The 15,691-nt window shown below is 44.9% G+C and overlaps 1 protein-coding gene across 2 annotated transcripts in view; it reads right to left on the reverse strand.

The window, feature by feature from the left end:
• LOC144937854 (collagen alpha-1(XI) chain-like) overlaps positions 1-15,691 on the reverse strand; it is a 165,442-nt gene that overhangs the window by 68,368 nt on the left and 81,383 nt on the right. For both annotated transcript variants that reach the window (XM_078865375.1, XM_078865374.1), the window contains 6 exons: positions 15,419-15,472; positions 13,599-13,643; positions 13,210-13,263; positions 7,124-7,231; positions 3,448-3,501; positions 2,692-2,745 (listed from right to left, as the gene is read on the reverse strand). In XM_078865375.1, coding sequence (XP_078721501.1) covers positions 2,692-2,745; positions 3,448-3,501; positions 7,124-7,231; positions 13,210-13,263; positions 13,599-13,643; positions 15,419-15,472 — 369 coding nt within the window. The remainder of the gene's footprint in view (positions 1-2,691; positions 2,746-3,447; positions 3,502-7,123; positions 7,232-13,209; positions 13,264-13,598; positions 13,644-15,418; positions 15,473-15,691) is intronic.

Consider the following 15,691-nt stretch of genomic DNA (forward strand, 5'->3'; position numbering starts at 1 on the left):
CACCAAATAATACATTATTTAAATGCATGCCTATAAAGGGAAGCATACTCCAATAGGGATTACCGTTGGTACGGCTATTTTAATACACACAATAGACAGGAAGGACAAGATCAAAGGGCCTGCATAATGCACGTTGCCTCAGTAATCCCACCCCTCACGTTGCGGAAAAGCACAGAAGCGTGGTCACCACATCTATGCCTCTAATAAGAAACAAAACAGGAGGACTTATCCACAAATCTGGCTGTCGCCTGATGAAGATCGTTGTAATTACTGGCGAAACGTCGTACTCAAATAGTAAATGTTGTGGCTTGGCTCTCCAACACACCGGTGTGCTCTACTAGTATACTACACTATACACTACACTACTCTACACTATACACTACACACTAGTGCTGTACTAGTGACGAATTGGCCACATTCTGTTTACGTGACAATCCTTACTAGTTGGCTGTGTCGGGTGGTGGCGGGTTTTAACGACACATTTATATATTTACGCAATCTAACCTAAAAAACCTCTATTATGAATGTAATATATATATATAAATACACACACGTAGTATCGCTAAAAAAATGTTTGTAACTAAAACATTATAATGCTCAAATACCAAAAACATATTCCTCAGCAGGTACGGAACAGCTTGTGAAAGTTTTGACCGGATTTAAATTCAGAACGAAGCCACCTTCCGTACCTTGTAAATTCTCAGAGGCTTACCAGACTCCTCTCAATAATAACTCAGCTAATGCCATCACGTGCGCTGGCAGAAGATTTCCCAACAGACCAGACATACCAAGACGATGGTTCAGACAGCTTCAACCAAGTGCTGGTCGACCTTCACGCTAGGATGGCTTCCAGCACAGTGGCCCGTTTTTCATATGCATAGTCCACAACACCCAATGGGATTTTTTTTATTTAAAAAAACTCTTTGATGCCTTGTAAATCCTACGTTGGCAAACCGGGACATTGGAAAAGTCACAACTGTTGAATGTAATTCCATCACAACCTGAAGGGGTTATTCCATCTCACAATAAAATTATGTTTTTGGACTTAAAGGGGGCTTTGCGGTATAAGATGCTGCCTGCCTTGGCGTCACGCTTAGCAGACTGGACTAAGGTTGCCAGTTCGATTTGATTTCCTGGCACGCGAGCTGAAACGATGGACACGTTTCTTAAATCGCCCGCCAAGCCATCAACATGAAAGTGTACAGGTGCAGCCCCTGCAATTTTTTCTGAAGTCACTGCTGGTAGAAGAGCCACTGCTGGTCAAAGGGCCTCCAGTAGAGGGAGCTCTGGAGAGAACCTCTAGCAGATAGATCACCTACTATTCCATGCCTCCCAAAAGTTACTCATAATCCCCACACTTTCCCCCACCATATGCGACCTGCCCACTGACCTATTGTGCTGTACCAATATATACTGCTGGGTATACAGAGCCCGGGGGATTCGAAAAGAGCACCCTATGCCGAATATAAAATTACTTACTAAGCTTACTGAGTTCACGGATTGGCTGACCTGATAAGGCTGGGTGTGGTGAATTTCCCTGCCATCACTTGAAAATAAGAATGACTAAATTCAATGCTCCTGTTGTCGACTACACTTAGAAAATGACAGACTATGCCTTGACAAATTCATCGGCTGGTTGTATTTGAAGTCGACGAGACTAAGACCGTGAATGAACTAAAATAACATTTTAAAAAATCTGACTCCATTTAGACTGGCGGCAACGTTTTGACGAGCAGCAACGGGACCCAGGAGTTCAACTCTGCCCACCGAGAACGCACGCAGAGCAGGGCTGCCCGCTGTTTATTATTGAACGTTATTCTTGAGGTTTTTTTCGGTAAAGTCACGTAGGTTAAAACAATTAAAATTAATAAAAGTAAAATAAAAAATATTTAACTTAAAAAAAATTAAAATTAATAAAAGTTAAATAAAAATATTTTACTTTTATTAATTGAATTTTTTGCCTACGTGACTTTACCGAAAAAACGCAAGAATATTAATCCTTGCAGTCACAAAAGCTTCAAATCTAGAATTATTGAACGTTGTTTATGGAGTATTATTTATGAAGCGTTGTTTATTGTTAAGCATTCTTCATGAAGCGTTGCACATCCAGCGGTTGAAATGCTCAATTTAAAAGTGTGCCGTTTGCTTCCTTATGCTGACTCCTACTTTTAGAGGGGGGGGTCTGTCAATGCCAACACAGAGGCTAATAAATCAATAGACGTCGGGTACAAATATATAAACATCGGGATCCTCACTGCTTTTTCTAAATTTATAGGCCTTTAGTTACTGCCGAGAAAGTTGTATTCAATAGACAGCCCGAATCTTCATGTCCTAAAGGACAAATCAAAGATTTACGAGCATGCTATTGTTCACATTTCACTTCGTCTTATGATTGAAATGATGGCAGCATTTTCATACAAAGTCCCAGTAATGATTGATTGATTCCATCGGAGATTGAAGGTCACATAAATATACAATGGCACTGCACGCAAAATTGCTTACATGCCGTGGTAAGACTTTGGCTAATCCATTACGACTCTGCTGAATGTGTGTACAGGACTTAATGCGGCATGTTCTATGGCTTTAAAGTGATTAGTCTTCTGTAAGTGCAATGTTGGTCGCGTATGTTTGACAATCAGCCAGCAGTGATACGACCGGGCGAGGCACATGATTGCTTTTGACATCTCTTACCCTGGCACCCTTCTCTCCGTTCGCCCCAGGGAATCCTGGGAAACCGGTGGAGCCCTGACCAAAACAAACATCACATTTTTCAGAAAATTGAACATCGGCGAAAGGTTTCTCGTTGATTTAGACACGTTGTAAATCCTTTACGAGCAATGCAGCAGACACCGACAATTTATTTTAGAGCAAATTGTCGTAGTTGTGCCGTACGGCTCTCCAAAACCCATGTGTTTTCGGCTTGTGCCGCGTGTTGTCCGGCGGAAATGTCCAACGTTTCCCTCGAAGTGTTGGGAAGCTTCTTCAGGAACCAGCAGAGCACGTGTAGCGAAACGTCGGACATCGTGCCGAACGACACGTGGTACAAGCCGAAAGCACTGGAGAGTCTTTTGAGCTGCTCATTTTGGCATTGTTTTAAGGGACAATTTTTATTGGGGCAGGGATTTCATCGCCACGGCTTTGGTATGCATCTTACTTTACATCGATTGCAAGCAAAGATTAAACAAATGAAAGGAAGATACGTTATTGACTTTTAAAATGTTAGCTGGAACAAATGCAAACATTTAATTACATTTTGTTTGCAATGAAAACGTATATTATACAGAATAAAATCAATGGTTTACATGCATATTGACCACATATCCAGAGACATTAACCAACAAAATAAGTAATCGGCTAATGTCAAACTGTTCTTTCGACGTGTTCAGTATATGTACGCACTGTGTGAGTGTGTGTATGTAAAGACATAATTAATATTGATTTCAATACCTTTGGACCTTGCCTGCCAGGATAGCCTGGTAAACCGGGTACTCCAAGCTTACCCTGATGAACAAAGAAAACATATCAGTGGATGCAAAGATCCCCCGTATAACCTTCACAGGCTGTTGGGGCAAGTGCTGTCAGTGAGCACCTATGAAAGCCAGCATGGCACACGATGGATGCACACACACATACACACCCATACCACACACGAATCAACCTGTTCAGCACTGTGCATTACGTAACCCAAGTGAAGCACTGCCTATTCCGCCTATACATGATGAAATGCGGCGGCACATATTTAGCTTGAGTGAGCTGTAAATTACAAGTACAATAAATGAAATATTATTCGGTAAGAGAATGATTATATCCCACCTATCCCTAGCGTCATACATCAGAGGGGAGGCAGCAACAACTGAGCTGTAAATTAGACATTTAATAGATGAATTATTAGGTTTAGAGGCCAGAGTACGTGAACATGCATGGGACATATGCCTAGAAGAAGGGCGCAAAGACATGGTGACAAGAGGTGATAGAATAACACTGCGTACACGTTACTCGTAGTGACCTTTGCTTTCTTTACACTGGGTTTTTTTGTATGATGCTCAACAGGGGAGTAAATTACTTTTTTTAGTTGATTGTTCGGATCATATACCGTATATTTTTTGAAAGTGCTGAGCGTGAGACTTAAACAATACAAAAACTTGAGGCTGAATTTGCCCTACGAGTGAAACCAGTCGCCCTCTTGGGTCACACGGGTATGGCCACCACGTGGATCACGTGGACACACGGGCGCCATAGGGGTCACGTGGACACACGGGCATGGGCCGGTGGACATGGCCCAGTGGTAGCACGCTCGCTGCCCTGGTTCTATGGGGGCGTTTGAGACGAGGCAGAAGCATTCCATATAACTGCCAGGAACAACGGCACCCAGGTATTATTGCCCATGAGGAGGAGCCTTAGATAATCTCGAGGATACATGGTGCTGCGAACCTCATTTTGGGGCTCACATAAAGAAAACGAATGTGAGTTCTCAAGGTGTGCAGTCAAAATCCCACGCAAGCGAAAGGCACGATGAAAACGGACAACAGAGGTGAACTGGCTTGCGTAGGGCAGATCACGGGAAGGGATGATGCGCAGTGGCGGTCAGAGGAGTGAACATTCCCCAGAGGATTTGCCCACCACGGAGACGGAGTGATGACAACGGATCGCGCGTACACAAAAGAGTGATAGATGACCATGGCTTTGAGAGGCATTGGTCCAGCAGTAGGAAGAACTCGGCTGATGATAATGATGAAGCTTTTGTCGGAATCTATCATTTACACCAAGTTCCAGCCATTCTAAAGCACCACAAGAATCCCCATCGGTGACTCGCGCGCTCAGTCAGTTGCGAGAGCCTTCACGTGTTCTTGGTTCTTTCGGTAAAGTCACGTAGAAGGGAAGTAATAAAAGAATAAACATAAAACACAATAAAATAATTCTCACGACGTTTCGGTCACAACGCAAGCAGCCGTTTTCAGGTGAAAACCAGGTCCGTCGAGGCGACAGAGTCTGTCGCCTCGACGGACCTGGTTTTCACCTGAAGACCTGAAGACGGCTGCTTGCGTTGTGGCCGAAACGTCGTGAGAATTATTTTATTGTGTTTTATTTTTATTATTGTATTACTTCCCTTCTACGTGACTCTGCCGAAAGAACCAAGAAGATGAATCCCTGCAGTCACGAAAGCTTTAAATCGAAAGCCTTCACGTGCTTTGATGCGCGTTTCCACTATTTCGTTTCAGATGGTATTTGCCGTGAACTTAGAAAGGAAATAAATAAATTAAACAATGCGTGCCTAAACATGTTACGTAATGGCCAGCTCAACAGTGAGAGCTAATGGTGTGTGAACCCTGGTACTGAACCCAGCAGTGAGCGGCAGCTCGGTGGCGAGGTCAGGTGGAGGTCATGGCATTCCATCCCCAGGTGTATATAGGACCATCTGTATTTTTTGGCAGTTGTGGGTGATTATATTCAGCAAAGGCCTTTCTTACTTTCACAACCGTGGGGGCAGCACCTCGCCAGGCCGAACTGACACTGAAGTATGGTCAAACAATTCCCTCCCCCATGACTTATGGTATGAAGAGGGGGGGGGGGTGGGGGGGGGGTTCATCCAGCAGTAGATAATGGGTGAAACATCTGTTTTTTTTTTATTAATTTTGAGAGTTTATGGCATCTGCAGCAAATTGAAATACATCTCTTGATCCCGACAAGGTTAGGATGTTTTAAAAATGTTATATTACCAGCACACACAAGAAGGAAAGCCCTATTATTATAAAGACAGGAGCTTTAATAGCCTGGTCTCCTCTGAAAATGTTAATTGTAATTCAATATTAGTTGCTGACTAGCCCATTCTCATATGTATACGGGTTAATGTAGCATATAATTTTATTTATGCCAACACATTAACGGGTTTTTTTCACGGGAGATGATTATAACTGTTACATTTTCACAACACAGATGGCTTTTTATGGACCCAAAACAGAGACCATTAAGTATAAAAATTGTACAAAATCTCTGGAATATTGGATTGGTTTTTTTTCTTCCTGTGCTCTTCTCAATGTGCGTTATTGTATAAAAACAAAAAACGAGGGAAACAACGCATGAAATATCTCGCAACGGTAGACATTATAGCTCTGAGAAAGAGTCCCATTAGAGCACAGAGGAGGGAGCGTGGAGACAGGTTTTGCAGCTGTAATTAATTAGCTGTCAAACTTAAAGAAAAATAATGCAACTTCTGGCCAATGAGATAATAGAAATCGTTTTAAAAGCTAATGGCAATATGGTACGACAGGAGACCATTTTCCGCATCGCTTTAACAATTTGTGATGAAGATTTTCAAATGTTATTTAAAGATAAAAATAAGCCATTTATGCAGTGCCTTTCAACATTGCAAGTGGTGACAAAGGTGGCAGCGGAGATGGTGATGAGCATGGGGATAGGTGAGTGGGGTGCTGCTGGGGGAGCGATGAAGTGGAGAAAGATTAATGACAGTTGCGGTCACTGTGATGATGATAATAATGTTGGTGATGCTCAGGTCAACAATTAAGCAGCGTGACATGAGTACAAACACTGGCTAGCATAATCAAATGTAATATGGTATGCTGCTTTCAAGGTAAAATGAGGGCCCTTCCCGCATTTACGACGACGGAAAAACACTTTTATTATATACGAAAAAAAACCGATATATTTTGCAATGCATTTCCCACACTGCGTAGCAACGAATGCCAAACAGATAAGCAGCCTCCACGCAGACGAGAGCACACACTCTGTATGATCAAATACCCACGTATGCAGTAAAGTGCGTTCAAATCATTCGCATGGATGAAGCCGATCACAATGATACATGAAGAAACCTGCTGCCTCTTCGTTAATTACAGCGGATCAGAGCTCTGAGTGTTAGCATGGCACGTGCGCACATTCCTGTTATCAGGAAGCAGTGTCGATGATGACGGTGGTGAGGGTATTTTTGAGGGCCTCGCTAATATAATGAGAAGCTATAAAAGTGGAGTGTATTGATTTGTGCAATGCAGCAGTGATGGAGGGGGGACGGGGGGGGGAGAGGGGGGACGGGGGGGGGGAGAGGGGGGAGTGGGCGATGCCGTTTTTTTTGCAAGCCGGCAAAACACGATGAGCAGACTCGGGTCACCTTCTCGCCAGATGGGCCCCCGGGCCCATGGTCTCCTGTGGGCCCAATGCGCCCCTTGGGGCCCTCTGGCCCATCTTCTCCGCGAGGGCCCGCAGGTCCGTTCTCGCCCTGCGCGCACGCAAACACACACACACACACACGCGCGACCTCGTTCATCACAGATGAAAGATACATTTTTTTCTGCCCCAGTTCTTCGAGTGATCGCAAAATGCAGGGCTGGTTGTGGCACATGGAGTGGCACATGGAGTGGCATTGGGTGGGGCTGCGTCATACCTAGCCACCTTTGTCTTTGCGTTGCTGCTGAGGATAACATCTTTTTTTTCCGTTAAGCTATCAAAGCAAAGGGCAGGTTCATGGCTCTAGCCCATCTGGTCCCACTTTCCACAGCCTACACTGTTTACACTGTTATTATTCTACCAACGGAAAGCCCACTGAGCCATATCGCGCTTTTTTCAGAAGCGACTTCACCACAAATAATAGCTCACCGAAGTGGTTTATCACCTGACAATTTTTTAGTAGCAGACAAATAATCCAAGCGTACGTTTCTACATGTGGACGGGGAAATCGGAGGACCCGGAGAAAAATCCACGCGACCACGGGGAGAGAGACATGCAAACGACAAACACACAGGCGTCAGGGTCGGGATCGAATCCACGACCTCCTGCATACCAGGCGAGGGAGATAACATCTCGCCACCGCGGTGCCTCGTAGATTACAACTGCACCCAATACCACTCAACCTGCGGCTAAGCTCGGCACATGGAGGTGCATGCACGGTTTTATTTTTCATGTCTCTGCCCAAGAGGAAGCTCATGGCCCGCACTTCCCTCCATCCCATCGCATCTCGCTCCTACCCTTCACCTCGCCCTTGGGTTCTTGAGCCACGACTAAGCGAGGACAACTGAGGTGGTTCCACCTTGCTGTCCACATGAGCGTGTTTAGGTAACACCGTTGCTGGTTGCAGTTTCACATCATACCCAGAACAGGTCAACGGACAACACAGGTCAATAAGCAAACTTTTAAGCCCGCGTCCACCTAAGGGCGGCCAAGTTTCCGATAACTATATTTGACGATTTTTCTTGAGCCGAGGTATGCCGAGATTGTAGTGCACTGCGCTAGCCGTCATGCAGTCTTTTGGCACATACTGTAAAACGTATTCGCAAAGACAGAGAGAGATACGCCTGTGCTGCCTGCATGGACTGTCGCGATGAGTGCTGGTAGCGGCCACCATGGGGACACACGCATGCGGACGCCCACGAGCACCGCACACGAGATTTACAACACGCACCAAGAAACGGGTACACAATTATCTGAGCCGAAGTGATGTCGCCAACCTTCGAAACATAACGGTTATTTAACACCCTTAAGCGCCAGTAGATATTTTGGACAGTGTACGTAGATAGTCCTTCAACATGATCATCAGCGTCCCTTGCAAAAAAAAAAAAATCACTTCACATTATTCTTCTATCCAATAACTTTCCATCGCCTAAATGCTTTACCTCGCACCATTGAGTTTTCACGCAGAAGAGTTCAATCACTCTCCGCGGACTCTCCCAACGAGGCAGCGACCGTTACTGCTCCGACTACTGCTGGCATAATTCTCTTCGGAACTTTTACCCAATTTGAAACTGGCTTCGCGACGATACATTTTATTTTCAAGAGCGAGCGCCCGGGCCCGAGTATTTTTCATCTCCTTGCAGCAGCTTATTAGTTTTTTTTTTCTTTTTACCGAAAGCATACGGGAGCTGCTCGTCGCGGTATTTATGCGCGGCTCCGCTTGGCATTCTGAGGAGGGCGATGATTTACGGCGCCGTTTTGCCGTGAGCGTATGCCCGAATCGCCACCACGAGTAACGAGGTACGGGGCTCGCTGAGCCGCCTTTAATTCCACCCCCCCCCCCCCGACTACGAGTGCCGGCGTTAATCGGCCACCTGCACCTACAAGGTCCGGGTGAGAGAAGCGCCCGGCGCCCCTCGCTAATTACATCGCCCATCGGGGGGGGGGGGGACCCGCATGATTTGTAGCCGACGGGGGCATCAAGCTGAGTAGATCTACGGAGGAAGGGCCCTTTTAATGAACCGCAATCGCCCGAGTGGACGTATCCGGAGCGAAGTCCCAGTGAGAAATGCGAAGCCCAGGTCGGCGCAGCGGCGGAGCGAGCGGCTCGCAATCGGAAGGCCCCCGCGAGTTCGAATCCCGGTTGGAGGTTGGCTCGTCATTCCGTCATCCCTCTGGGTGGGTTAAATGAGGACCGCTTCGTGGCGAAGTCCACAGTGTGATTGTGCTGTGGGCAGACTCGCACCTGAAATTTTGAATTTTCACCACTGGCTCAGCGCTGCTCATTTGAGCAGCAAATCACTTTGATTTTGACTCATCATTAAAAATGTATAAAATAGATGAAAAAATAAATTGCAGCTCTGCAATTGCTTGCTCACGCTGCTGCTGACAGAAGGGCCCTCCACTGCAGGGAGCCCTAGAGACGCCCTCTGGAGGTTTTTTTGGCCTACTCTTCCATAGCTGGCCAAACGTCTGGGAAGAGGTGGGAATACCCACATTTTACCCCACCACACGCGACCGTGGTGATCTCAATGTTTGGGTGGATGGGGTCCATTTTTTCAACTGCCGGGCCCGGACATCGAGCCAGCGACTTTTGAATTGCAAAAGTCAGGTGGTAACCGCGACACAATGACAACGTCCGTGTGTGATTAATCTGTCATGAATAACCTACGGAAATCTTTCACTGTTTAACACGTAGGCTTTCTCGACCAATATTATTCATAATCAACGTTTTTGGTTTAGATCGCGTTATTTATAAATGTGTCGTAACCCTCCACCACCCGACACAGCCAATCAGTAAAAAAGTGTCACGTTGACAAAAGACAAATAGTTCACTGCTTTAGCCCACCGGTGTGTTGAAGTGTGATTTTTGTAAATTTTGTAAATGTTGTGGTTTCACACTTCAACACACCGGTGGGATAAAGCAGTGAACTATTTGTCTTTTGTCAACGTGACACTTTTTTACTGATTGGCCGTGTCGGGTGGTGGAGGGTTACGACACATTCATAAATAACGCGATCTAAACCCAAAAACGTTGATTATGAATCTTTCACTGTGCTACTGCCCCACCGATAACAAAAATCTAACAGTGACTTAATTTCTCCATGAGGACAAATAAGGCGCGGATCTAGATTCATTCATAAACACAATTAACATTTTGTCAATAATTCAGGTTAGTTTAGATTCGTTTCTTTTTTGTAGCGAAAAAGCCACAGTGAACATTCTTTCACACCTCATTTCCTTATTGCCGTCCTCCTCAAACTACGTCGGGTTGCATTCATTGAAATGAGAAATATAATGTCAATTAACAATTAATTATTATCGACCCATACATGGACGCTGGGCACTGTGCAAATCATTGCTGAGTCAGTCTCGGGACTTCTGCTTACCTGTACCCCAATGTTCATTGATCGCAGCACATGGGGCCAGTGCATCCGATGTCATCGTTTGCACAATCCTGATTCAAGTTCCTTCATATTATTTTCTCAGCTCCGACTATCACTAGCCACATCCTCAGAGCTCATCCCCACCATTTCTCCCGAGTAAATTTCGATTTAAAGCTTCCGTGACTGCAGGGATTCATCTTCTTGGTTCTTTCGGTAAAGTCACGTAGAAGGGAAGTAATACAATAATAAAAATAAAACATAATAAAATAATTCTCACGACGTTTCGGCCACAACACAAGTAGCCGTCCTCAGGTGAAGACAGGTCTGTCGAGGCGACAGCGTCTAAAAGACGAAACGTCGTGAGAATTATTTTATTATGTTTTATTTTTATTATTTTATTACTTCTCTTCTACGTGACTTTACCGAAAGAACCAAGAAGATTCTTCCGAGTAGTTTTCAAACAGAATCAAGCCACCTTCATCATAGATAGCCTGCTTCAACATCACCCTCTTTAAACTTAGTAGTGATTATATTCTTGGGTTTTTTCGTTAAAGTCACGTAGCTAAAAATTTAAAATTAAAATAAAAATCACGACGTTTCGGAGGCAACACAAGCCTCCCGTCTTCAGGTGGAACCGTCACAGCACGCTCGCTGTATCAAGTACATTTTTTACCTACGTGACTTTACCGAAAAATCCCAAGAATATGAATCCTTGCAGTCACGAAAGCTTCAAATCTAGAATTAGTGGTGATGACTTCACCGGCACGGGCTCACAAGGAGATGCCCTCTACTGGTGCAATCCGTCGTTCAGTGCGCCGTAGCCGCTCCGTTTTTTGGACCGTTTCTCGGCTTCCCATTTTCGCACCAGTCACGAAGCGTGGTGAAGTATGGTCAAACAACTTCTTGGTTCTTTCGGTAAAGTCACGTAGAAGGGAAATAATAAAATAATAAAAATAAAACATAATAAAATAGTTCTCACGACGTTTCGGCCACAACGCAAGCAGCCGTCCTCAGGTGAAGAACAGGTCTGTCACGAAAGCTTTAAATCGAAATTTATGGTCAAACAACTGTCATGGCTGACGGGGGGGGGGGGGGGGGTGGGGGCTTAATCCAGCAGTAGATGCAGTAGATTGGTAAGGGGCTGTGCATTCTGCATGTGTTTTACTCTACGGTGTGGATCACATAAACGGAGATTCAACAGCTCACGTTGGTTAGAGAAAATAAAATTAATTATTGAAGCGAACCGTGACCCGGATCGTGAGCATTCATGGAATGGAGAATCATTTAGATGTCTATGAAATATCTATATTAATTTACATATACGATGCAATGCATGTCAAATGCTTTATTAATGAATGTCGTGGGTAATATGTTATGGATTGATTGATAGGTAAAAGGTCACGCAGTCCAGAGGTCTCTACTTCAAGCAAAAAAAAAACTTCCCTGGTGCAGAGCAAAACCAAACGCAAACAATTCAGACCAAATGTTACGGGAGCGGTAAAATAAAAATAAACGTACCTGTACCAAGTAATACAAAAACAGACGTAAACATGTCATCAAGAACACGGATATACACATGTTTACGCAATGTAAAATGGAGACGCCACACGTTAATACAATTTACAATTTACAAAAGGTGGAAAGTTAAGATTCATCTTCTTGGTTTTTTCGGTAAAGTCACGTAGAAGGGAAGTAATAAAATAATAAAAATAAAACATAATAAAATGAAACAATTCTCACGACGTTTCGGCCACAACGCAAGCAGCCGTCCTCAGGTGAAGAATGAGACACTTCAAGCTAGGAACTTACATATAAGCTGGGTTGGGGTGGTAGAAGAGCGCCTTAACAAAAAGAATGTGCATATCAAGATGAGTTTAGCATATAAGTTCCTAGCTTGAAGTGTCTCATTCTTCACCTGAGGACGGCTGCTTGCGTTGTGGCCGAAACGTCGTGAGAATTGTTTCATTTTATTATGTTTTATTTTTATTATTTTATTACTTCCCTTCTACGTGACTTTACCGAAAAAACCAAGAAGATGAATCCTTGCAGTCACGAAAGCTTTAAATCGAAAGTTAAGATTCGTTAATATCAAAATTGAGTGCCGTTACATTTGTTCTTCTTTCTACAACAGTAAGAATAATAATATCACCAGGTGTGTGCTCACACGTGTCGGCAACCTTCTCTCGCGTTGTCCTTACATTGTGTATGCCTCTGAGGTCACACGCCATGCTTATCCATTCTCATATAAAATACGTCACATAGCGGCTAGCCATCCGGCTGAAAACGGTTTTCCTTTCCATCTCAGCGGGAACTACTACCAGAATTTACGTGTTTTTATTAATTTTATTCAATCTTCCATTGCAGTGTCTGACCTGAGAATTCCATCAGAGAACGAATGATAAACAGTAGAGGTGACGGCACGTCACCTTGTTTGACCCCAGTATTTGCTAAGAACCAGTTGCTGAGGTCTCTGTATGATAAAAATAGCCTCCGTTGCTGTCCTTGTATAAACTTTTCATTGCTCCTAAGACATCCACTAATTCCATATTCTGAAATACCTTCCTATAACTTGCTCCTGAGGACTCGATCGTAAGCTTATTTCAGATTTATATATATATAAAGTACACAATAATATCTCACTCACCCTGTCACCTTTAATCCCAATGTCCCCTTTAAATCCTGGGAATCCATCTTCTCCCTGCAAGTAAAATTTAATAGAGAAAAATGAATCGCAATACTTTAAAATGTCAAAATAAAATACGTGGCAGCAAAGAAAAAAAAAACAACACAACAGGTCGACCGCTCTCGTTACAGTCGCCTGTCGTAACCTGCAAACATTTTTTATTTTTTATTTTTTTGAGCCACTCTCCCCCCCCCCTCCCCACCGCCATGACCTCCAATTTCAGGATAAGGCATGCGGCTTGAAAGAGGAACAAAGAAACGCGTCGTTTTCTGTAGCGTAATCGGGGATACGCGCCGGGTGAAGTGCGAATGTCCGTCGACGTCCGCGGAGAGGCAGGAGGGAGCGGTTACCTTTTCACCTTTGCCTCCTTTGAGCCCGCGCGAGCCGTCCGCACCCTTTCATAACAACGGGCGAGAGAACAACACAGGAAGAAGAAGCGGCAAGCGGAATTTAGTCGTGCGAGCGCGAGCCAGCGTGGAGTAAGGAGTGGCTTTTTTTAGCCCCCTGCTGTGGAGCTGGCCGTGTGCGCTCGTTATCGCTTGACATTTTTTGCGTGCGTTTTGTTTTGCAAAAAATCCGTAGCTTTTTCGTATTTCGCGTCGAGATCAGATCTAGGGACAGGCTAAGAAAATTAGACAAAGGCCAGGGGCGGGGGGGGGCGATGGCCCAGTGTACAAACAGACTGGGGATGATGGAGTTGCGTTCGTTCAATTAAGCGGCGAGCGCAGAGGACGTTCAGGCTATTGCGAGCGTTTTAGAAGTAACAATAACCTTTGTAAAATAACTACGGGAGGAGAAAAACATGTCAATGAACGCTCGAGTAAACAAACCATGTGACCTCGCCGATTGAAAATGTGATTGACCATTGGAGAATTATTGGCCAATTTAGGCTGCAACATCTTTGTTTTCACCTTGAAAACCACATTACTCTAGATTATGTTTTTTTTCGCAATCTTCTGCCATGCAATAAAGACACATCATTGTGAAGAAAACAATTTTCAATTTTGGCAAAAAAAAAACACATAATTGGATTCCTAAAATAAAGGGACCAAAGGCTACTAAAAGGATAACGGGGAAAATGCTCACACATTTCCTGAAAATTGAAATTTAATACCGCTGCAAGGTCTGCACGTTGTTGATCCCACTATGGCCTTCAAAAAACACATAGCCATCTGTAATGGGCGTATTATATTTTAGCCGCCGTAAATAACAGTCATCACATTTAACATATTGGCAGTTTCCATGCGGCTTACAAAAAACCTCCCATGCATATAAGCGCACGCAAGAGTGTTCATCTGTGCATACCGTGCCCGTTATGCAAAAGTTAATTAAGACAAGTTATACATTCACAGCTGACCGGTATAAAGGTAGAGGCAATAAAACGCAGTCGATTAAAACATGATCTACACTTCCCTTAGCATGAACTGATGGCCATCGTGCCAATGTGCTGCCGATAATACACCTGGCAAAACATGAAATATCGTCACGAACTCCCGAATTATGCCTCAAGCGTTCGCTCCGCGGCGTTCCGCGAATTGAGCGCTGTGGCCACGCGAGTGCAGGTCGTCGCAGATCGACATTTGCAGACGAGGCTCGTCGGGGAAATTAATCTTGAGACGACAACGCAGCGAAACTTTAAAGCGTATTTTCCATAAAGAGGACTGCCCTAAAGTCTAGCGGGACTGTGTCGCTCAACGGCTCTTGCGGCATCGTTTCCCGCGCGGCGAGGTGGCGGAAATAATCACCGACACGCCGCTTGGCTCAACCAGAATTCTGCTCACCAGCGAGCCTCGTGCGCTTTCCACGCACGGACGGGAAATCGGCGTGTCACCGTGCCGACGTCAGGCAGGTTTCTGGCGACGTGCCAGGCTGCCGGAAACGTTCACTCCATCGAGTTCTGCCGCGCGCTGTGCTTGCTGTGCCGTGCTCTAACCAGCCTTTGCCGTGCTCTGTGGCCGCTGTGTCCGTGCTCTGTACCAGCATTGCCGTCCACGTGAAACCGTTCTTCGGTTCATCAGGCGGCCAATCGGTGTGCAAAGGACGCTGCTCCTGCTCAGAGTCACGTGACTTTAGTGTGAGGTGCAGAATCAGCTTCCAAACGGCAGCCATGGAGAAACACGTCCCATTTCAAGATTTACTTTAACTTTACCTCTCTCGATACCCCACTCACCTTTGAACCTCGCGGACCAGGATAGCCTATTGGACCCTGAGGACCGGCAGGACCCTAAAGAGAAGAACAAATTGGACTTTTACACACGCTACAACACCTAGCCATCAACTAGCAAGGAGAGATTTAGTTTTCTGTCGTCATTTTCCCCCAGTTTTATCTTGAATGCTCTATCGACATCACGTCACGAGAGCAAGCATCAATTTAAACACGTTGCAGAGCAGTGAAACTCTCCGTGCGAGGGAACGGGCCATGGAAGCGGACACCACAGAGCTA

This window comes from Lampetra fluviatilis, chromosome 20 (genome assembly GCF_964198595.1).
Source record: "Lampetra fluviatilis chromosome 20, kcLamFluv1.1, whole genome shotgun sequence".
Classification (NCBI taxonomy): Eukaryota; Metazoa; Chordata; class Hyperoartia; order Petromyzontiformes; family Petromyzontidae; genus Lampetra; species Lampetra fluviatilis.